At 36.2% G+C, this 26,053-nt stretch overlaps 1 protein-coding gene across 1 annotated transcript in view; it reads left to right on the top strand.

Moving 5' to 3' along the window:
• The first annotated feature begins 4,425 nt into the window (after nt 1-4,425).
• LOC145980187 (glutamate-gated chloride channel alpha-like) overlaps nt 4,426-26,053 on the top strand; it is a 117,094-nt gene continuing 95,466 nt past the window's right edge. The window contains exons 1-2 of the mRNA XM_083113218.1: nt 4,426-4,508; nt 9,986-10,083. Coding sequence (XP_082969344.1) covers nt 4,426-4,508; nt 9,986-10,083 — 181 coding nt within the window. The remainder of the gene's footprint in view (nt 4,509-9,985; nt 10,084-26,053) is intronic.

A 26,053-nucleotide genomic window follows, 5' to 3' on the forward strand; every position in this document is an offset into this window, starting at 1 on the left:
ATAGAATGACACGGTTGTATCAGGATCTTGCTGGTGGTAGTTGGGAAGAATTGCTTCAATGTAAACACCCAAATAATGCAGTTGATAAGTTTTATCAGACCTTTTACGATATACTTAATAAACATGTGCCAAAGAAAATAATTCATAAAACAAACTCGTATCCTTGATGGTTTTGAAAAAAAATGAGATCTAAGAAATCAAGTGGTCCAGATGAAATGCCTTCATATATCTATAAAGGTTGTGCCAACCCTCTTCGACTCCCACTATGCTTTTCTATAATTTAATTCTATTGACACAAATCTTTTCTGATCAATAGAAAATTAGTAAACTTACGCCGTTTTTAAAAAAGGAAACATTAATAACATTGACAATTATAGACCTATTGCATTAATCTCAACCCCAGGGAAGATATTCGAACAGATCCTTTATAGTATTTTTTTCTTTCATGTTCAGCCTTATATCTCTGTTGCTCAACATGGTTTTATCCATAAAGATCCACCTTAACTAATTTAATATATTTCACTCAATACATTTCGGATTGTTTTAATGAAAACATTGAGGTATACTTTACATATACTGATTTTATTTTGGCATTTGATAAGATTGATCATACTTTATTATTAAATATATTTTCTTCTTTTGGCTAATCTGATACTTTATTAAAAATAATTATCTCCTATTTGAAAAACAGGAAATAGAAACTGGTTTATAACTATGCTACATCGACATAATATACATCACATTCGGGTGTTCCTCAGTGATCAAACCTCTGTCCCCTTTTCCTTGCTTTATATATAAATGATCTTCCATCTGTTTTAAAGTTTTCACGCTGCTTATTGTATGCAGATGATTTAAAGATTTTTAAAAGCATCATACTTTCTTGCCGGGGATATTTTTTTGTGGGGGAAAATGACTACCACCCCGTTATTTCGCACACTGTATGTATTTGACCGTAATAAACTCACTGAAGTGATGGATAAAATTACATAAATGAATACAAACGAAGCGAATGAGGTATAAGCATTGATGCAGAAAGTATTCGTTAATGAGGGTATACGGCACATACCGCTGTATACTCTAGACTGTAGCCTTGTGCCCATACCGGGATTTTAACGCGGAAATATGAATGGTGAGTCAACCACTTAAAGCATTCGGCCACCTAAACGTAATAAAATGTAGAAAGGATTGTATCTTGAAAATAAATTTTGAATCAGTTCAATGACGTTTGGACATATAGAACACGAAAAAGAGTTCCGTTCTTAAGGTCGTTACAGCTTTTGATTGCTACATGGAAGATGAGAATTTGATTCGCATAGTGAGATTTTTTTCCAGGAAAGGTATTTCATAGAACGGCTCTTGGATTCACACAGCCTCTATACCTGGAAACAACCCTGGAGAGTAAAGATATCGGGCCGTGGTAATGATAACATCACCTCCAAAAACGGCAGAGATTGTGAATGTGGGGCTCTTCCTCCACTAATAACAATAGTAATCAGTGGCGGCGATTTGGGGGAGAGGGGGCAGTTACCCCCCACTTTTTGCCACTTTTGCCCCCGCATCATAATAGCTTTATGTACTAAGGGAAATTAAAATGTCCTTGCCCTCTTCCTCCACTTTCTGCACCTTGCCCCCTAGTTTTGGAACCCAATTGCCGCCACTGATAGTAATAACAGTAATAAGAACAATAGTTGAATAATAATAATAATAATAATAATAATAATAATAATAATAATTGATTTTCGGTGCTGGGTACAACGTAAAACCTAATAAAGCATTAAGTCAAGTAAAAAAGTTCAATTTCACTAATTAAATATGCAAGATATAGGATAATATTATGAGAGGAGCATAATTACATTGAAAGTTATAGTTTTCAGCTACCTCTAATAGTAATAACTGAATATTGTTTATTTTTACTTCATACTGAGCATATCAATGGACAGATATGCAAACACGTCCTATTTCTATAATTAAATCAAAACACATTATTTTTTAAATTATCTATAAGGGTTTTTATCAGTTAACCACCATTGTTACAACTTACTGTACCAATAAAATTGTGCCTAGCGTTATATTTAAGAACCTTGTTAGAAATATAATTCATGAATAGTCACTATCAATCTTCGATGAAAGCTAATTATGTACAAATAATTATTACTCCTTCTCAAATACAGTGTTTGTAATTTGATTCCAATCACTCCTAATATTTATTTCATTTTGATTTGATTTGGTGTTTTAAGTCCACTTTGTGCACAGTAAGGCTAAACGGGACTGGACCTACAGTTTAAAGTGGGATCCGAACCACTATGTGCCTCCACTAGAAACGACGCTACCACAGCACCCTCATATTTATGTTAGACCACAATTATTATTAATAATAACAATAATAATAACAACAGCAACAACAACAATGTATTTTTAGTCAGTGATCGAGGTTCAACGGATGCAGGTCTCCCAATTCACCTCATATACCATCATGGCAAATTGCAATATACCTTCATCAGAAATAAAAAATAGGACACCTAGTTCCTGAAATACTCGCTTCTTTGCAAAGCGTTATGTGCGTAGCCTAGTTCTACTGCGATAAGTGGGTTTTAATAGCAAAGTTACAATGCCAACTTCTACCACCGCCGTAGAGTTAAGCAACACATTTATCGCCTTGCAGGGAATCGAGCATTTCGGGATCTACGTCGGTCTCATTTTTATTGCAGGTGACTGTACAAGAGATAGTTTTACCGAGTCCGTGTCGCTTGCGCCGAGTCATTTGCGTCGAGGGTTCTTATCGGTTCATTTCCGCCGCGACATATGTCAAGACCTTCCTTGGTGGGTTTTCCCACAATCCAGAGTGTCATTACCGCCGCGAGCACTTGTGTCTATGACGTTGTTCAGCTGTAGCTGTGTTTATCTTCGATTGAAAAGGAAGGTGATTGGTAAATGAATGTAAGATGAAAGTATATATGAGGAATCTACATTGGGAAATTAGTATTTATGTAAAACTGAAACTTGTAAGAAACGACAAAATTGCTGAGAATATGAAAATATCAATACATCGAAATGGACAAATGTGTTGAGTGTGTTATTTCGAGGTATAGAAGCTCAGGCGATCTTCGAGGATGCCTTCGAGCATTTTCATACTTACAAGGATTGAAATAACTTTTGTATTGTTCTTGTGCAATTGTATTGAAATATTGTGTTTATATATACGTAGCTATTACTTATATAATGTTTGCCAAAAATAACATAACAAGTGTACATTTACGTAGTACTTGTAGAATGCATGCAATATTTTAACAATACTGTATTTACAATGCTTTTTTGACGATTAAAGATAAATTATTAATAGTTAATAGGCTGATGCTGATTTATGTATTATGTGTGTTGTGGAATAAAATTGATACAAGTAATCCTGTGTAACGTCTTTTGAAATAAGCAAATAAAAGTCATATTTGACTCTGTGGATAGGTTTAACATTTCAGTGTAAACACAGCTGTGCAACGTCATAAACATACGTTTGATTTTATGTTTTAAGTCCACTTTATGCACTATGCACCATGTGCCCATAAACACACGTGCACAAGGCGGTGATGACACTCTGGATTGTGGGAAAACCAGCCAAGGATGGTCTTGACATATGTCACGGCGGAAATGAACCAATAAGAAGCCTCGGCGCAAACGACACGACACCAGTTTTACCACTCACCTTAGTATAAAGAAGAAGTACCTCTTTGATGCAGTCTTGTAGGTACCAAGGTATCAACGAACCCCGTGTTCGATTTCCGGTGGCAACGTTCCTTAGTAGTTTGGAACTGAATCTCACTTGAAACTGTAGGATCTATTCCTAATTAGGCTATCTGAGAATAAAGCGTATTTTGAATACAAAAAAATGAAAGTGCTCCCCTGTGCTTTGCACCACGCCATGAAGGTTTATAGTGGGTGTGGAGTTAGTGCCCCGCACTTTCTTGATCACGTCCGAAGATGGGAGTGATGTGATCAGCACCACACCCCTGGCCGCCTTTACCACAAGAGTTTCCTCCAGGTACCCACTTTATAGAAAGCTGGGTGGACACCGGAGCCGTTTGAACAGGTGGAAAATATCCCGGTTCTCCCCAGCCGGGGAAAACAAACCGGGTGTCTTGCATTTTAATCAGACGCCCTAACTTCTGAGCTTCCTTTTGCCAAAATTTGTTTTGTTAATACACAAAATTAAAGTTATATTTCTTTGATTGCACCGAAAAAGTACAGGTCTAAGTCATGCGATGTGTCTGTAGATAATCGATGAAGCAAACTACAAGATATATTAAATAAATATTGGTCAGGCAAGGGTGTTTGCTGGAATAAACAGAGAATGATACGTAACTGCAATCGATCATTACACGTCGGTGAGCATATGGAGTCAAAGGGTTGAACGAATATCGAGCCATTCCCGCTATGGGCAGGCAATGGCTAACACAGCTGAGCTCCGTAGTCCTCCTGAATGTAGTGAGTACATTCAGCACAGATGCTGAAATCGAGTGAGTATCAATCAAGTGCTCGTTTTGTTTTGTTGTTTTTTTGTGTGAGCGTGTGTATAAGGTGCACTTGAGGTTATTTGTAACGACCATGCCAATGCACGTAAAGATCTTCACGGTATGACCAATTCTAAGACCGCGTGGTTAACTACAAACCTGTATGTTGAACTCTTTAAAAATATGCAATAAAAATTATTCGTTTAAAACATGGGACATTGTGGTAAAAATTTGTAAGTTTGTCGATAGTTTATTTTGCTTTGTTTAGACTTATTGGAGTTAAATGTATTTGTTTATTGTGTATATAAGTGTGTAAGTTTCTCTGAATAGAGGATTATTAAAATAGCAACTATGTTTTAACAAAAAACGCGTTGTCCCATCATGATATAAGCTTAATACGGAGCTGGTAGAAAGGTTTAAAAAAGAATTCTTAATTTTAAGATGTGTAAAATTGGTCAAAGTAACGTTCTTATAAATTTTGTAAAACAACTTTTTCTTAGTATTAAGTAGACCTACAAATATGATCATTGTCTTGTTTTGAAACACTTTGCAGATGTTTTCAAAATCCATTATAATCGTCAATTGAGGTTGCAAATCCGATTTTACACAAATTTTTATTCAGCGGAGTAAAGATGTGCGTTGAACGAAAAAACAGCGCACACTCTCTCACTACCAGACTCGCAGTGAAAAAAATAGAATACCACGGTTCAACGGACATCGTTGTTTTATCAACCTTAGGATATTTACCCCCAAAGCAAGTAGTTACGTGTCATTTTACTAGCTTTGGTTTCACAATGGACTGCAGTTTCGATCTTTCACGTGTACAAACTGGCATTTAATCTTTCGTTTTCGCGTTTCGATTCAGTGGACACGGGTTCAATTTCGTAAGAATACATTTAGTCTCTGTGCCATATAGGCATTCACTCTAGGTTGTTTGAGCCGATCATATTGGCGGAGTGGTTACCACAGCATGATACGACGCCATGGTTGTAGGGTTCGACTCCCGGCCTGGGTAGGCGTGTTCTTTGTGAGTGACCCTACAGCGATATCATCATATCATCACACAACTTTATCATCGTGATTAGCCAAAAGTAAGAGAAAAGTGATGGTTAATAACAAGAACCAAATCCGTGTCATCTGTTGTTATCTAGTAACAGGGTGTTAAATCTTCGCCTATAAAAATCAAATTGTTGGTCATAATGTAATGAAATTTGCTACGGACATACCTTGGTGCATGAGAAGCATTGTAACGTCATTGGCGCCGCATTATTGGCCTCATCTTTTTCGTCAGAACAGTGGATAAAGAAGTCTGCGTGGGAATCTTCAACGAGTTTCTAAATCAGTAGGATGAGAAGGAACTCCGTAATGGCTATTTTCAACAGGCGACACTTGCAACACTTCCAACGTCAGCATGCAAGAAATTGTGTCCTTTGAATAGTGCCATTTTCAAAGGACTTTGGCTACGCAGATTGCTTGCCTTACCCTACCGGATTTCTTCCTGTGGGGCACGCTGAAAGGTTTATCGCAATTAGCCACTGACAATCACAGCGGTGGCGCCAAGATTAATCATCTAGGGGCGCGGAATGAAATTTAGAGGGTACTAGGTTGAAAATGGAGCCCCTGGTGCCGCCCCTGGAAAATCATGTGACTGCAAGACAGAATTTGGTGTAAAATTGACTCTGTGGTTCTTGATGCGTTGGTGGCTGGCTATCTTCTGTAACATGGAGACAGTGGCGCAGGAACGAAGGGGTACAGGGGTACATTGTTTCATTATTTCTGGTTGGGATGGATCAAGATCAAGATGGATCCATCTCGCCCCCTTTAATATCACCCTGAATTTAATTCAATAGATTTTTATTTGTTCGCAATTTTCGCATTTCGAACTCCAGATTTTCCGGTTCGTTAAATTAAAAATGAGCCCAGAACAAGGTCCAGAGCTTGATATGTTTCGGAATTGTTGTATGGTATTAAAATCTGTTTTTAAAGTAATCATAAATTCTAAGACGAACAAACAAATAATAATTATTTATGCAAATTTTGCATTAAAGAACAGGAAATTCGTGTGTGCTGTTCTAAAATGGATTATTCCCATGCGTTCACATTATACCTAGGTATACGGAACGTGTGATTTAGTATACACACACACACACCTATTGTATGTGTGTATATATATGTGGGAGGCTGAATTTTGTAACCCCCCAAATCAAAAATGTTCCTGCGCCACTGCATGGAGAGACGTGTGCAGGCATACATTGATGCTAATGACGACCTCTTCAATCACTCGTTGTGACGTCACCATGCTTCTCATACACCAAGGTATGTCCGTAGCAAATGTCATTACAATATGTCAAATAGACCGTGTATGTTTACTACGCATCTGTCATAATATAGACAATCTCAAATTAATATTTGTGATGAAATATTATTCATATGTACTAGAATATATCTAGATACTTCCAATTTCGTAAGAAATGTTAACGGTTCAAGGCATAAGGAATGGAATGGAAATATCAAAAACGATATTCGCAACGTTTTATCCAATCAAATCACCAGATTGCTATATAGTTTTGGAGATGTCATTTTTGGAACATCTATCGATTAATCCTCAACTTTTTCCTAGTGTTTCCTTCCATAGATTAAGATTATTCTGATCTGTTTCTCTGGCTCGGTGAATTGGCTGGTGAGGAAAGTCGACTTTCTCTTAAGGTTGTTGGTTATCGCGCTGACGTAGTAGGTCCTGCTCATGCTTTCGTAGATATGCGATGGACCCTTCTTCCTGCTGCCACGAGAAATGTCTTGGCATGTAGAACAAAAGAAGACATGGATCAGGATATCTCAGTGTGGTGAATGGTACAAGTCATTGAGTGGTGGCTGGAATCAGACAACGAGATTGGCAGATGCCAAGTTAGGTTAGTACTCGGTGTAAATCATGAACCATTAGACGTGGATCTTCCTGGCCGATGTTGTGGTGGCATGGATTAGTGTGGACACCAATTCTTTTCCAGAACATGTTCCATAAGGTGTCCAGTATTTGGAGTCCAAGTCTTCGTGTAGCTGTAATTCACCATCACTATTTGATTTGATCTTTCACTTTGATTTTTATTATACAGTGTGGTTTCCTGCCAATCTTTGATAATCGCGACGATGAGGATGAGGGATGATATGATTAAATTGGTTAAGGTACACACATGCCTATGATAGAATACGAACCCGGGACGCTTATCCTTGTAGCGCGCTGTGCTTAACCACTTCAACACACAGGTCGGTCCTATTTGCTTCGCGAAGTCGGATATTTTTTATTAATGACTTGTCTGAATTTGGGCTGTAAACCAAACAATTCATTTGAACTTAGCAAACTACAGCACCACCTGTGCCTCCTCTAGTGTCAAATCTGCCACAGTCAGAAAAGCTCACAATATCAACTTTTGGTGACAACCGGTTGATTGATTCCTTCGTTGTTTGGTTTATTTCAATTGGCTTTTCTGCCACTTTTGGCTCATCGCGAAGATAGGGTGAGTGATGATATACTAAAATTGATGACAGAACACTGACAAAGAACACCCATCCTGGCGTCGTAGCGCGCTGTGATAACCACTCCGCGTCGGAGCCTAACTTTTGGTAAAAACTAAAACAAGGCAACACTTTCTATTCAGACAAAACCTGTTTATTTTCTCAAGTATCTACTATTATTTAAATTTGAGAGCTCCACTCTGTACGTGCAGATATACATGGACATTTGAACAAATCAGGGGTTTACCATAATGATATGTTCCAACAGTTCCTTGAAACACAATTTTCGTGTCTAATATTTTATATTTCAGCCTTATGGTTCATAGTAGTACCATTATGTAATAATCTATCAGAACCACTGTAACAATATCTTTCTCCAGCAGTAGATCGAACTCTTATCAGCTCTGCTTCTCATGGACGTTCATCATAGGGAAGTAAGTGTCAAAAGGAAGACAACGCATTCCGTTTATTTGAGACGTTAAAAATGAATGAAAGATGATAAATATGGGGCGGAGGAAAAAAAATACCACAATGACTAAGATATTTTCATGAGGTGTGATAATGTCTGTCTGTCTGTCTGTCTGTCTCTCTCTCTCACTCTCTCTATCTATCTATCTATCTATCTAAATATCTATCTCTGCATGTGTGTGTGTGCACTATCATCATTGTCCGTTTCTAACTACTTGGAATTCTTCTGTTCAACCCTCAGATTCCTCAACACATCGTCATCCATCCATCTTCAAATTCTTCTATTTCCTCTGTGACTTATCTCTACTATGCCAATGTGCTATTCTACTATTATCTTCACAATGTTGGGTGAATACCTGCATCTTGTGGACTTTTACATGGAATCAAACCCAGGATCACTCGAAACAAAGATGAGAGCGCTAGCCATTGGACTACGTAGGAGACGAAAATAATTATTACTCTAATCTGATTATGCTGATCACATCACCCCACTCACGACCGGATCAAGAAAGTGTGGGCCGTTACCCCCACACCCCCTATACGCCTTCATGGCGTGGTGCTAAGCACAGGGGAACACTTTACCTTTTTACTTTTTTTTTACCTTTACTCTAATTATTAAATGGCTAGCGTGAAATTAGAGGTTTTATGGATAAGATATAAGGAAACATAATACATAATTGTTGCTGGTTCAGCAAATTGTGGTATCACAGAAAAACACTAGGCCTATATATGCTGAAGAAGGCAGTCTACGTATATTCCAGAAAAAAACAACGTTACCTCTCAACTCTCTATCAAGGTTTTCCTCAGACATGAAAACAAATAAAATTAAAAAAAAAAAATGAATTAAATATAGACTGCCTTGGTCAGCATATGTAGTGCTTTCTCCTGTAAATTGTGAACTCACGAATAGCCGATTGGATATCACTCTCACCTTTCCTTGGAGGGTATCCGGATTACATCACCTGTGGGAACTCCTAAACTGGTATGGATGTTGACTCAGCTTGGCAAGGGGACTCTAGTCTCGATAGTCAGGAAACAGCTGCAATGGAAATCCATACGACAACCACAGTACAGAGGGCATTTGAAAAACTTAGTTTAACTAGATTCGTATTTAGGAATTTCTTCGATTTCGTTTATATGGTGTGCTCAAATTGAAACTTTTAACGTACTCAGACGGTACCCCGTAATATAATTTGTTTGTATTCTTCATTCTAGTAAGCCGGCCCCTGTGGCAGAGTGGTTAGCAAATCGTGCTACGATCCCGTGTTTGAATCCAGGCTTGGACATGGATGTTTGTGAATGTCCCTTCATCAATTTAATCATGTCATCCCTCATCCCCATCTTCGCAAATTAGCCAAAAGTAGCACAAAAGGCGAGGTAAAATAAAACAAAATCAATCAATTAATTCATTCTAGCAAATCTAATTATTATCAAAATACAAATTTCCAAATATCTATTTATCCTAGTTATTATCAAAATAAAGTTTGATTTAATTTTTGAAACAGGAAATCGCCATGTTGTTCCTGCAGTGTCCCAGAAGATATCATAAGACGACCAGTTATTCCACATGGATATGATAAAATGGAACCACCTATAGTTGACGGTAAGTGTCGATTTTGAATTATTAGTTGTTGAAGTACGAGTTTCATTCTGTCTTCGAAGGTCTGTGTTCAAATCATTTGCATTACCATGTCAATGTGATGAACAAACCCTCTTTTCTATGACCAAGATGAAATTGCTCTCGACAGAAGAGACTTTCTGGATAACATTGTAATAGTTAATAATTGTTTATTGACTAAATTCTCCCAAAAGGTTGAAAGAGCTATTTGTTTTCTTCCGTGCATCAACACCTACAAATATGTTTTGTGTACATTGGATACGTAATTCATAAATTTAAACATTTTGATACATATTGACCGTCCAATACAACATGGAGCCAGTCTTCGAAGATATATTCTTGCTATGTCATTTTCGGTTCAAAATCTCTAAATTTACTGCAGTTGTCTTGGCCATAAAGTTGGTAACTTTTCTCTCTGATCCCCAAAATCTCCTACCCCACTAGATAGTTACATCACTCTTAAATGCTGCTATTACATTGTTTGAAATGTTGAAGCAAACCTAAAGATAAATGTATAATAAATGGTACACTGTAAAACAAATGTATGAAATGAAAATAGAAGGAGCAAAGTATTAAGAATGGGAATACATGTTCTAACCCTTTACGTGTCATTATTAGTTGTAGGGTAATTAGATGAGGAAGTAATATGTAGAACGAAACCTTGAAATTCAATAAGTAGAGGATTTTTTGAAAAGAAGGAATTAACCCAAAAAAGTAAAATTACAGTTTACAACGTAAAGTATGTATTAACACTATTTATTGGATCTTCAACGAAGGACACTATTTTAAAATGTTGCAAGGAAAGATATATACACTTATTACATACATATCATCCTGCACATACACAGCACAGGGGAGGTACTTTTAACAATTTCTTTCCCAGGGAAAAATCTGTAAGTTTTACATGGATTATATCCTTGCTTTTTGTACGTCGAAATATTTTCAAATTCTTGTATATAATATATTTTTTTTTAAAAAAAATTGAAATCGATTTTTCAACTTTTCGAAAAACTTGTTCTCATTCTTTCTACAAAAACCTTTTGTAGACTGAATAAATTATATCTTCCATAGTAAGGTAACTTCGGAGCCAATAACCTATGAATTGGAAATATCAAAGCAACACTCCAGTATACTGCATACGAGACAATCCAGCACCTCGTGAATATCTTATTGGAAAGGCGGACAAGAATGATACTGTTGTAAAGCAGGTCACTTCAGGTTCAGTCAGTTCGCCATCAACTAGCCTTGCTGCGCCCCTGGGGGTACGTACTTAAATGTTATTTATACCACGGCTAAAGCTATCTTAATCTCAGGGGATCGGTTCTTTATTTCGAGAATCCAAATAAGAAAGCGTTTTATAGCCAAGAGGATATAGTTAAATGTAAATCTATATTCTGAAAACTATACATAATACAGAGAAAATATATAGCGAAGCTTGTATATACATTGAAATATATGCTGATTCCAAATTTACGTCGGTTATATTCTTCTTGAAAGGAAATCTTCTTCTTTCTTCTCGTAATTTCTGGAAAAGGCTTCTTCTTCCTTCCTATCTTTGATTTGGGAAAGGCTTCTTCCTCTTTTTTTCCTTCTATTTTTGGAAAATACTTCTTCTTCTTTCTTCTTTCTATTTATGAAAGGCTTCTCCTTCTTTTCTTCTTTCTAATTTTGGAGAAGGCTTATTCTTCTTTTCTTCTTTCTAATTTTGGAGAAGGCTTGTTCTTCTTTTCTTTCTTCTATTTTTGGAAAATACTTCTTCTTCTTTTCTATTTACGAAAAAGGCTTCTTCTTCTTTTCTTCTTTCTAATTTTTTAGAAGGCTTTTTCTTCTTTTCTTTCTTCTAATTTATTGTCTTTCCTTTCAAAGCGTAATCTTATTTATTACATATATGCCCTCGCTTTCCCCGCTTCACAAGCTATACTTATGGAAAGATTAGGGGCGTCTAAACTGACAATAGCGCCACCTCCTATGTAACGACCAAAAGGGAAATAGCCCAGGATCGCTAACAGCAAGCGCTGCCTATGGCCCAGTGCATCTAATAAGAAGCGCAACCGTAAGTGCTTCGGGGTGTCTAATTGAACACGATATTCTCCTCGTGAGAAGATCAAAAAGGAGAGAGAGATACAATTTCTGAATTCATTTGCTCACTTATTAACTATCCTAATTGTTTCATATATGAGAATATTCTTAATTATCTTAATTGGCTATATACAACATTTTGTTATTCTATAATTTTTATACTCTTCCTTTATGTATTTTGCATTTACTATAATATATATAATCCCTCTTCTCCGCTCCTAGTTTCTATAATGAACTCTGCTCTTCTTTATATGGCGTGCTGCCATCTCTCGTTGCTTTCGGGAAACATTTCTTCCTTGTGTTTTTCATTGCGTCATCGGAACTGGCACGTGACACAATATCCCCTTCTTTAAGGATGAAAAATTTCTCTATTGGAAAAAATCTTTTGGAAATAGATAATTTTTTCCACTTTCACTACATCTCATTGGACTCTTCTCAATGGCTCTCATTTCTACTGCTTACATTCCTTTTCACTATCTCTGTGCAATTATATCTCCTGGCATGCATCATTTTTCCTCATCTCTCTATTTCTCTCTTCTTTCTATTTTCGTTTCTAGATATCATATCACCACGTTCCGGAAATATTCGTGACCTCTTAAGTTATTTTTAGGTACAAAATATAATTCCTCAATAGCTCACTTCCTGCAAGTCTGCTCGTCTAATCTCTCCAAGATGGTCTTTACCTGAGAATGTCCTGCCAAAATAGTAATTTTCGTTTCACCCTTTTCTTCTTTCAGCAATCTCTCTACAGATTATCAGTTAGCTCAGATTTTTCCGTTTCAAAGAACTCTCTCTCTTCTCTAAGTTGACCATCTAAGTGTTTTTATCAGCTACAATAATTCTTCATATCAGCCTTAATTTCATATCAGCATGTATCTAGATATATTTATTTTCTGGGATTACAACCCAATTCTCATAATACAACCGATTTTTCTTTATCTTCTGGGATTACAACCCATTCTCGGAAAACAACCGATTTTTCTTTATCTTATGGGATTACAACCCATTCTCGGAATACAACCGATTTTATCTTTATCTTCTGGGATTACAACCCATTTCTTTTGCACCTTTCTAAATACACGATGACTTTTAATCGTCTAAGCTTACAAAGAATTCATTTTACTGATCTGATACTTTCATATTGTCTTCTCCTTTTTCCTGTGAGTTTTCTTGGTAAATAACTTCCTTCTGTGCCTAACTGTTCTATCTTCTTCGTTCTTCTGTTCGTACAATTGAAAAGTTTACATCCTTTTTCCATATTACTTTCTTTGGCATCTTTCCTTTTACAGGTTTGATCTTCCACTATCGGTCTCATTGTTCAATGGAGTGGTGACATAAATTAGCAGTTATTATTCTTTCTTAAGATGTCACTTGTAGAATAGATTTTCCTCCAACGATGGGTATTATATATCTTTTTACAGGAACTAACATTAAAGAACTAAAATTTTCTTCTTTCAAATAGATCATTAATATTTGCCCAAACTAATAATTCCACGATTTTTTATTGTGGTGAACTGGAACTTTTTTCATACACTTTATTAATTCTAGAAACGTACGCTTGCCAGTCTGTAAATCGTAACATCTCCTTACTTTCACTATTCAGTTTTTATTTGTTTCTTCAGATTCTTTCAAATACTCGTTGCTTGTCACTATCTTGTTTTCCTTTTCTCTTCCTCTTTTTCTTCTCTTTCTTTTATTTTCTTTCTATTCTTCTCAAGATCCTTCTTCCTCCTCTTCCAACTTTCTTCCAGAAAATAAATTACTTTCATTTCTCTCTTATTCCAATCTGGTTTCTGCCAAGACTTCTTCTTATGTTCTACATCTTCATCAAATGCATGCTCTCCTTGTCTTTTCCGTCTCGTCTTCTTCTTTCTTCTCTTTGGCAAAGTAGCATCAAAATCCATTTGATCTATGTCGACCCTTTTTAGAATATTATTAACTTTCTTCAGGTTATTTTCTATTTTTAATTTCTTTCTCTTCTTCTTCCATGTCTTTACGTGAATATTTCTAAATTTCATTTTACTTTTCTTTCTTCTTTGTTTACATCTTCTGCTGGGCTTATACCTCTTTTCTTCCTCCGTCAGAGACTCGTCACCGGAACTTTCTTCTTTTATCTTCATTTCGACGTTGATCTCCTCATCATTACATTGACAAATAAATGTTTCATCCCTTTCTATTCCTCTTTCTTCTGCTTCTTCTATTTTCTTTTCTGTCTCTTCTTTGTTTACTTTGCTTAACTTTATAGCTTCTTCCTCTATATTGTTGTCATGCTTGTCATTGGAATTTTCCCCTTTCGTCTTCCAACTTCTATCTTCTATAAGGACCTTCGCTTCTTCTATCTTGTCTTCGTTTTCTGCTATTCTGGAAACATCTACTTCTGTCTTGCTGTCATTTTCTTCTGTTCTTGAAACATCTACTTCTGTCTGAGGATCGCTTTCCACAATTTTCCTTTCCGGATTTTCATTTATTTGTTCATTTTCTTCTCTAATCTCTGAAACCTCATCTTCGCTTCTTCTATTCATATCTAAACTCGTACTCTCGATCGACAGCATTGTTCCTTCAATTATTCTCTCCCTTTTGTCGAACAATCCCAACATCCATGTGTGGTGGTCTTCTACCTTTCTATTCCTTTCGTCTAACTTTTCTTCCAACTTTCTACTATTCTTCTTTAATTCTCTACTATTTTCATCTAACTTTCTAATACTTTCATCTAACTTTCTACTATTTTCATCTAACTTTCTAATATTTTCATCTATCTGCATTTCTAACTTCTGGAGCATTTCCATCACGCTCATCTCTTCCATTTTCTCTTGTTTTTCCTTCACTGTAGTTTCTCCGTTCTCGTCCTCGACTTTATTTGCTTTCTCCATCTTGGCTTTATCTCTCTTTGCTTTCTTATTCACAATTCTACTAGCCGCAAAGTTGGTCGCCACTTGTTACGTCTTATGTATGCCCCACGTTAGGAGCGCCATTCGTGCAACGTCCCTCTAGTGCACTTCTTAAACTAAAATTATACCGCTGCTACAGATATCTTAATCTCAGGGGATAGGTTCTTTATTTCGAGAATACCAATTAAGAAAGCGTTTTAAAGCCAAGAGGATATAGTTAAATGCGGATATATATTCTGAAAACTATACATAATACAGAGAAAATATATATGCTGATTCCAAATTTACGTCGGTTAAATTTTTTCTTGAAAAGAAATCGTCTTTTTCTTTCTTCTCGTAATTTCTGGAAAAGGCTTCTTCTTCCTTCCTATCTTTGATTTGGGAAAGGCTTCTTCTTCTTTTCTTCCTTCTATTTAGGAAAAGGCATCTTCTTCTTTTCTTCTTTCTAATTTTGGAGAAGGCTTCTTCTTCTTTTCTTCTTTCTAATTTTGGAGAAGGCTTATTCTTCTTTTCTTTCTTCTATTTTTGGAAAATACTTCTTCTTTTCTATTTAGGAAAAAGGCTTCTTCTTCTTTTCTACTTAGGAAAAAGTCTTATTCTTCTTTTCTTCTTTCTAATTTTTTAGAAGGCTTATTCTTCTTTTCTTTCTTCTAATTTATTGGCTTTCCTTTCAAAGCGTAATCTTATTTAGTACATATATGCCCTCGCTTTCCCCGCTTCACAAGCTATACTTATAGAAAGATTAGGGGCGTCTAACTGACAATAGCGCCCCCTCCTATGTAACGACCAAAAGGGGAATAGCCCAGGATCGCTAACAGCAAGCGCTGCCTATGGCCCAGTGCGTCTAATAAGAAGCGCAACCGTTAGTGCTTCGGAGCGTCTAATTGAACACAGCACCACCGAGGGACGGACAAATGCAAAAGCTGACGATATTCTCCTCGTCAGAAAATCAAAAAGGGGAGAGAGATACAATTTCTGAATTCATTTGCTCACTTATTAACTATCCTAATTGTTTCATATATGAGCATATTCTTAATTATCTTAATTGGCTATATACAACATTTTATTAACTCCTATAATTTTTATACTCTTCCTTTATGTATTTTGCATTTACTATAATATATATAATCCCTCTTCTCCGCTCCTAGTTTCTATAATGAACTCTGCTCTTCTTTATATGGCGTGCTGCCATCTCTCGTTGCTTTCGGGAAACATTTATTCCTTGTGTTTTTCATTGTATCATCGGAACTGACATGTGACACAGCCTTTAAAAGTTACTTTTAAGGATGATTGCTGTACTCAGCCCAGTACAGCATAACAATTAACTTGAAAAAATGGGCCTTCCTATGACGTAGTGATAACGTTCTCACCTTGTTGTCACAACTTTAAACTGTAGATAGAGTCCTGATGAGCCTATATGTGTACAAAATGTACTCAAAAATAAAACTCAAAATAATTGTAATGCAATTAAACACAGTACCTCAGCAGGTTTACTTATAAAAATTCCTAAAGAATATACATACCCTTAAAAATTGAGTGTAATTAATTTTGGATTTCTTGTATTGTTTTCGCTGTATTTTGTTTCTTTTGAAAATGCAATTACGTGTTTATTAGCCTTTCGATATTACTTTACCTCTCCATCACTTCTCTTTCATTCGAGTTCTCCGACTAATCCTTTCCTCTCAATGACTTTTCATATTCCATCATCATACCATATCCACTGTCTATTCTCTGGTCTTTCACATTCTACTTCTTTGTACTTGTAATTCTTTGACTGTTACTAACCTTGAAATATTTACAATATAGAGTCAAATTAAAACCTTAATTTGTTTCTGTTTCTTATCTAATTCATTTATGTAAGTATTGCTGAATTTAAGCACAGATCTATTGCTGATATATATATATTTTCAACTTTGAGTTAGTGCCTGTATACCTTAAGAATAATGTCTTTGGGGTCCACGTGCAGTCAGTTACGAGCCACTGCGAAGGACTTTCCACCCATCTACCTGCGAACTGAGGGCATTGTAGAACATTCTTCGCCATTAGTAAGCTTGAGAGTGTGGTAAGAATGCACAGAGAAATTGGATTATCAGTTGCCGAGAAATGTCTGTAATGTTTAGGGAAACAAACGGCAAGAAACCACTCCTCTTCTGTGGTGCAAGTGTGTACAAAAGGTGCCATCTTTAAAATAACACAAATTTACGTTTTGAAGCACACTTGATTAGTGTTGCAGCCTTGAGGTCCTTTTGTAAATAACAGTTGACACCTCATGTAAATTTGAACTGCATATAGTATGTCCTACATTTTTTTATTGGACTTTTAAGGTTTTCATTTGTGGATCATAAATGGATATAGAATAGAAAATGACTAGTACAATCACAATTTGGCGTAGGGTGTAGAGATGGAGATTAAATGCAATGCGAAGACTCGTATATCTATCACCAAACTCTCGCCAACCAATCAGGATTCTCCAACTCCTCGCTTACTATCTCAATCACCACGTTTTACTCACCCTACATTGGAAATTTCTTACCACATCTCAACCCTTCTTGACTCCTTAACTTCCTCGTGCATGTCAATAAAGAATGAAACAAACCAGCGGTTGGTCAATTACTACGAGTGCTTAACGATTTCCTGTTTAAATTAGGTTAAGTCTTCAGTACGTACGGGTGTTCAACAAAAATATGGTAACATCACGTCTCTCTAATTGGTTAGTTTGACTCGCCTTTATCTCCTCAAATTGGGTGAGGAACGAGATACGTTTGTTTTCACTGTATGATAGGAACCATGTTGAACCGGTAAGTGGTCAGAGTTGTTGTGCGGTGATAGTGAATCATGCTGACATTGCAATGTTTCAAATTGTAGGTTCTTGCTTCTGTACATCTGTGACCAAAGTAGCCAGTTTATTTTGAGTATCGAGAGGTATTTTATTCGAGATCATGACGACATTTGGTATTTATGGAAAAACACAATCGGAGATACACAATCTGAAAAGAAATTGTAATCTTAGTGACAAAGATAGACAAGGATTAAAGAGGATTATTACCGGAAATAAGATTAGAACGGCTGGGAAAGTTATATTGGAACTTAATGTATGCCTAACATGTATTCTCGATGAGAATAATATTCATGGACGAGCAGAAATTTTCAAATCCCAGTAAATCAGGTTAATGCCAGGGAGGAAAAAGACTGATCCAACACAGAAAAATTGCAGACTGCCGAGCAATGGAATACTTGACAAGTCCTTCCCGGACGTATGAACACACTGTTGAAGTACACCATCCCGCCTGGTATATAGGAATCTTGTGGTGGAAGTTAATAGAAGTGCATGTGATAATTTTTGTGCTGCTGTTACTGTGACTTTTAGTGCGTTTCGTTATGATGTACAATGTTGTTCTTAATTGCATAATCAAGACAAATAGATTCTGAATCTATAAGTTAAAACGTAAGTCCTGAGTTTTGTTCATTTACTGCAAATCTTAATGTTTTCCAGTGTCCTGGGAGGTGTCATGCGTATACCAATATACAGTTGCTCATTCTCAATTTGTATTGAGATAAATATGTTCTTATGGCTATTAATATCCAATGGTTGAACCTGTCACGACCGTGTCATACTCAACCGGCCGATAAATCGTCCATCATACTGTTCCCAACCACAAGAGAAGTTTATATGTGGAGAACACCGAACCAACTGCACGACCACTATTGACTCACACGACCCAAGCTTGTCCTACGTGATAGTAGATGAATAAGTGGTTATGCAACAAAGTCTGGATCCAGGTGCGTGTCTGCCTAAAACATTCAGCCTTTGCCGTGATCAATAAATAGGCATATTCGTCTCTTGTCACTATGCAGAGAGTCTATTCCTATAACTGCTATGCTTATGTTTGTGGTTATGTATATTTGAATATCGTCTACCCACCACACTACGCAGAAATAGAATTTTCGCTACAACACTTGGGCTCCATTCCTTGTTAGTTCTTTCCAAACAATTTTCATGGTAATGTTTCAAACAAACTTTCCAAATGGATAAATTATATTATTTTTACCTACCGATAAGCTATTAAATTCTCAGCAAATCAAGCGTGTGCGTTGAGTGTGTGGACCCTGCATAGAGTTCAGTTACAACATATCAAAACAAATATATTAAAGCTAAACACGAGAAAAATAACTTGATCAAGCCATTCGTCTGTCATGAGGGGCAACAATCGATTGAAACTGACTTTCGATACCTCGCAAACTATCGAACGTCAAGATCTAATAGTTTCCTATTAAATGTTACTTTAATGTGACTTGAACAATTTTGAGTGACCCGTCCGTATGTCTGTGGTGATCAAACAATTAAAAATTAATAAGAAATGAGGTGCGCTGAAATATGTTTTTATCTATTATATACTCTAATACATAATCGAAATCAGTATATGTTTATCGGTTTCTTAGAAACTACTAAAATGTAATAGTAAAATATGTTGGACGGAAGCATCTACAAAATGGTAACCTAACGTGGTATAAAGGATTTTGATAAGTTTGTATGCCTTTATATGAAATGTCACAAAATGTCACTGGATGTCATAGAATTTCACTGAAATGAAAGATTACCAGGTGCTGATAGAGTATCCATATGTCTGTCAATAATAGTCGAAAAATGACAATAATCCGTATTATATAGATCTCCCCGTAACACATGAATGCATCAATATATACTTTAAGGTTTAAAAATAAGAGGATAAATAATAAAGGCATATTTAATAAAACATTAGTTACAGCGATGGATATTTCGGAAACTATAAATGCTAAGTAGTGTGGTACAAATGTATTCAAATACTAAGAATTATGATATGGCTTTTCCTCATTAGCAATACGTTAGAACGTTAATAATAAAATAATAATAATAATAACATAAAAGAGGTAAAGGTAAAGTTCGCCGTGCACATAGCACCGTGTCATGAAGGCACATGTAGGGGTTGTGGGGGTTGGGTCCCACACATTCTCGATCTCGGCTATTTTAGAGGTGATGTGATCAGCACCACACTGCAGGCCGCCCTTTACCCTTTGTCCCCAGGTACAACTGATTTGAGGATGTGTGAGCCCCAGAGCTGCTATATGCGGGGACAACGCTGGAAAAAAATCTGGCCTTAAATCATCCATCTTCCGACTAGAACACCGCGGGAAGTGCCAATGTACTCATTAATTTCTATGGAGCATATCGCTATAAAGTAGCAAGGGAAGCTCCAAATTGTTCTCTACTCTTACATTATTCATGACCAGCTGTTGCCTACTTTAATACTATATCACAGGCTGCATCTAACATGTCTAAATACCATTATACGACATCCATTTTACGTTATTGCAAATCTCATATTATCACAAATGCAATACTTCTCTTGTAGTACACCAGTTCTTTTACAACTCAATTGTGTCTAATGCCCTGTGACGAAAATATATTCTTCTGAGCACTAGCTAGTAGTCTTATGGATTGCTATAATGGTCCCTTGTGACATGTTTCCTATACGTTACAACATTCGTTTCACAGCCATGTCATTATCTTCTGTTTGCCCCACCCCCTTCCTACGTGATATATTGATTATGTATCTCTACAATGGATTAATGAAGATTGAGATACGCCTTGAAGAATAAGGGATAAGAGGACTTCATGGTTGAGTGCAGTAGCCATATTATTGTCCCAGTTCGATTTTATTTTTATTATCTGGAGTCCAATATCTGCCACTTTTGGTTAATCGCCACGATGAGGATGATTTATGATATAAAGAAATTGAAGGGACATTCACAAAGAACATCTATGCCCAGTTTTCTTGTGTTCAGGTTAAGATATAATGTTTCCACGACAGAACACCAGAGTAAAAAATTACCACTTTTGTAGCTCAAATTCGTAGGCTTCAACTGACCTAACCTTAACTGACTCCTTAGTATTTTCTTTTATCAATTTCATCCAGTCTGTATTCAAGGTCGCCAGCAGGACTTTTTCTCAGGGGGGCACAGTCATAGATATGTTATTATTATTGTTATTATTAATACTATTATCACACCTATGTTGATTATAATTACTATTACTACTATATCTACTACTACTTCTTCCACTTATGTTTTTTAATTACAAATATTTGTAATTTCAATATTCTGTATATCTATATACAATTTGCATAATTGTATACTTAACATAATAATTCACGTAGGACAGAAAGCTGTTTTCTATAGTTAGATAATTAGTATAAAATAGACTGTAGTCTTAAATGTAACCCTACTTAAAATGACAATAATAATAATAATAATAGTTGATGTAACTTACTGCCTGTTAGTCAATGAAAACAATACTTTCTCATTATAAAATGTCTCTACAATTTCACCATTCGAATTACATTAACTCTTTCCAGAAATCTCAGGGAGGGACTTTGCCTCCCCGGTCCCCCCTTGCGACACCCTTATCTGCATTCATTCTCGTAGTCGTGATTAGCCTAAAGAAGTAAAATATGCGTAACGTAAGAAAATTACTAGCACAAATGGGGAAAAAGATATTTGTAAATAAGATGATGATGAAATAATCGTATGTACATTTCATGTCATGAACATATTGCATATATAGTTACAAAATTAAAATAAACATAATGAAAACAAAGTATCTGATATGTGACAGAATACAATTGCCTCTGAAAACAGCAATAATGATAGATTGGAATAGTGAAGTGACATTGTTTTCTTACATTCTTGGAAGTACAATAGCGAATTGTAGAAAATGCAACAAAGAAATCTAATTAAGAGCTCTAGACTAGATACTTAATTAAATCGACACCCTAAATTGAATCCGGGTTGCGTATTAGAAGGAAATAATATTTTTACATTTATATTATATTATTTTTAAATTTATTTTGCTGGCTGGCATTATTTTTTAAAATTTTTAGTGGCACAGTCCACAGTGGTTCTAATCCCACTTTAAACTATAGGTTCAGTCGAGATTAGCCTATTTGTGTATAAAGTGGTCTAAAAACACCAATTATAATATTATATTTTATTATTTTATATCGGCGACAAGGTTTTTTTCAAGATTGCAAAAGAATGTACATCCACACACTGTAAGCAAATGTTTTGTTTCTGGACATGTTGCTTCTTGAGAATGCTACGCTCAATATTTTCTTCACTCAGGACACTTCCACTTTCATATAAATCATTAATTACGCCTACATCGTTCTTCTTGCCTGAACGTTCTTGAAGAAATCGTTTTATTTCACTTGTATCTAATCCATGTGACATGTTGAATAAAACAAAATCGCTCGCAAAATGCAAGCAAAAATGAAATACTAGACGAGAAGGCGCATTTCGCAAAAAATACCACATTCACTGACAATCATTGTTCGAAACCTTATGTGCCACTGACAAACCATTAGGCGAGTTACTTGACTTATAGAAGTGGTGAAGGAGTGTCAAGGCAAAGAATGGACACCGGCGCCACGTTGCAACGATAACAAATGAATTTGTTATAACAAAAGAACAACGCTGTTGTTTTAATTTAAAATGGCGCGCGTGCCAAAGGGTATAGACAATATTAGAACTATTTATAGTGCGGAAATTTATAGATACAGAGTTATTGGGAGAAAATGTGATTCGAAATTCTACTTTTTCGTACATGGTGGCTGTAAAAATAGATTTTATGGAAATTTCTGTTGTATCACAAATTGACACTTAACATTAACTCAAATCACTAAAACGTCCTATCCGAGAGTGACGTTAATTGAAAGCGTTTGTAAATGTTGCCATGGAGATTTGCAATGGATACTTATATAGTCGAATCGATGAAACACCAAGTCATTAATGGAGTTCGTATTTTACGTTTTGCACAATTTGCACTGAGAATATATTCTTCAATAAGTAAAAAATAAACTACTGTAACCCATGTCTTTAGGGACACACCCAGTGTAATCATCTAGATGTTCTCTATACACTAGAAGGAAAATAATCTTCTTGACTATATTTGTTGTTGGATTTCCTTTCCATGGAAACTGCTGTCATTCTGTTCTGCAAATGAAACTATAACTTGACATCTTTAAAAATTTAACCTTAGTAAACCGTTATATTTCAGTATGTATCAGCGGCACAACGATTTTTGGGGTTGGACGGAATTAATAAATCCCGAAGTTCATGATGGAGTATCTTCTCTATGTCCCGACCAATCGGCAAATTTTCGGTCCGGGAATGTTCAAAATTTTCTCACGAGCTGAAATTCTCGAATTACAATATTTCTCCCCCAATGCGACTGTTTTCACATTTCTGGAATGACAACTACTGTTTCGACATGATGTAGAAAACTTCGAGAATCATGCACTTTTGACACCCGACCATCCGATATTTCTTGTAATTTCAGGAAGGGATACTGGTACCAGAATATCACGATCCTGCATATCCCTATATGTGAGAAAAGCTGTTCATCATATTTGGAGACAGGAATTTACCCTGCTTACTTAAATCTTTCTCTTCAAAAACTTAACACACAGAGATAAATCAAACATGTGAAAATCGCTTACAAAATAAAACATTATGACGTCGTAAAGGTACGTTGGAATTGATTCTTGAACGAGAGGCTCTAACCAATTTATTTGGCAACTTCTTCGTCGAATATTTTTTACAGAGAAATGCACTGAACCTAACTAACCAACCTACTTAAGTTCCTTATAGACACGAAAAAATAAATTTCCACTGTATTCAGATTGAATGTAAAGTGCGCGTCAAATCTCCTGCATATGGCGATAGCGAATAGCAGCGCACTGCAGCGGTGCCATGTCGAAATCTCACACTGAAAAAAGAAAGCGTGGTTGAGCGAAACGCCATATCACGGAACTAGGCTACGTCGCACGGCTGTGATTCGCTGTTGCTGTTCAGCCGTTCAAGGCCATATGCAGTAGATTTGACTCACACTTTTAATTGTCTAACTAACGTGCTAATTCCTCGGAGGGGTTAGAGAGAGACAGATTGAATATTACTACCTAACCTGAGAAACGAAAACAAGCCTAACAATTACCAAAATAAAATAATGAGTATGGCTTACAAAATAATCACATATTCTTGCCCTTGTACAATTATAACATTCTTGCTGGGAGACAATTTGGAAGAACTATCACGAAAGATGTAACACCACGGTAGTGAGCAAAAAGAAAAGTACATAACCTAAAACCTTCCCGATAAAATGACGCTAAAGTAGTACTTTCTGCTGCACGAATACGATTGAAAAGTATTTGTTCCTCAGACATCGGTGAGTAACTTGTTTATCTAGCAGAAATTCTGAAACAGTGTTCAAAATTTTAAGAGGTTCGTTTTACGGTAAATAGTTTCAGGTACAGATTGCATAAGCGTTCCTTTGTTTTCATTCCACGCTATTTTTTCATAGTAATTATGTACATTTTGATAGTTCACTCTACAAAATAATAAGTTATTTATCAAGTGTACTATTTATCAACGTCTTGCTATTGTATTTAAAACAAGCATTGAATTTCCTTGGAAGCAGACATGGTATCAAGTTTCTCTTATCTAGGAGTATTCATCACAGACAAAAAATATGATATAGTACGAGAAGTAAGAAAAAGAATGCAGAGACCTAATAAAGCATATTTCTCATTACTACCATTGCTTAAATATCATGTAGTAAACCAGTGGTTCCCAGAGTGTGGGCCGCGACGCCCTGGTGCGCCATGACTGGTTTACAGGAGCGCCGGAAAATTTTCCATTATTTTCATTGAAATGATATGATTGTTCAAAATATTTGCTTATTTAGTACTTTTTACATGTAAAATGTTTCTGAATTTGAAATATGTGTATATTTGTAAACGAAGGCAAGCATCCGTCCCACACTAACTGAGCATTGCAAGTGTTAGATAGGTGCACATTCTGACTAGGGCGCCGCGGAAAAAATCTTAAAACACTAAGGACGCCGTGAAACGAAAAATATAGGGAACCTCTGGAGTAAACCATAGAAGCATAGTTACTTTGCTAATTCGCAGCTTAATGATATACGGGCGGGAGTGAAAGATGGGCTTTTAGTCAAAGCGCAGCAGAAATTGGGAACATGTTTGAACGAAAAATATTGAGGAAAATATTTAGACCAATAAAAGTGCAAGATATTTGGAGAATGAGAACCAATCGGGAATTCTTTGAACTTTACAAAGATGTCTCCATCTCAACTTATATAAAGGATAAAAGTTTAGAGTGGGCAGGAAATGTAATGAGGATGGATGAAGAAGCCTAATCCAAAAGATGGTGATGCAAGGAAGTTTTCGAGGGAAAAGATCAGTAGGGAGGCCCAGAAACTGATGGGAACAAGGGGTTGGAGCAGACGCAGTGCAACTACTGAGAACTAGGATGTCGAAGAGAACAGCCTTGGATAGGACGGGATGGAAGAGGAAGATTGGGGAGGCCATGGACCGAATACGAACCGGAGTACCGTAGAATAAGTAGAAGAAGAAGAAGAAATTGAAGTTTCTTTCTTGTCAAGTGAATCAAACATCACAACTTACGACTACCTCGATGGGCTAAAACCACATCCTATTAATTTCTTATGTATATGTACACAGCGCTATGGTATACATATTATACACAATATATTTGTATATCCTTGTAAGCGATTGACGTAAAAATAGCTATTCTTCTAGTTATTTTGGTTTCTGAGGGGAAAACTTTAAAGAAGTTCACCTCGTGCGTAGCAACGATCCACCGACAATTTTTTTTTTTTTTTTTTTTTTTTTTTTTCAAAACTCCGATCTTGAAATTCGACAATGCATAATTTACTAGCATCTTTTCTTGGCATCATTCAGTGAAGTGAGATATATATATAGATGAAACATGAGTCAGTGGCATTCACACAGAGAGCTGCACATCGGCCAGAATCGCTTACTAGGCCCGCCTGGCTGGCGAGCAGGCGCGTAAAGCTATAAACCTGGGTTTTGACCCGTCAAGCATCGAAACCACGGGTAACTGGAAGACCAGCG

Source organism: Lepisma saccharinum, chromosome 27, assembly GCF_977018435.1.
Source record: "Lepisma saccharinum chromosome 27, izLepSacc3.1, whole genome shotgun sequence".
NCBI lineage: Eukaryota > Metazoa > Arthropoda > Insecta > Zygentoma > Lepismatidae > Lepisma > Lepisma saccharinum.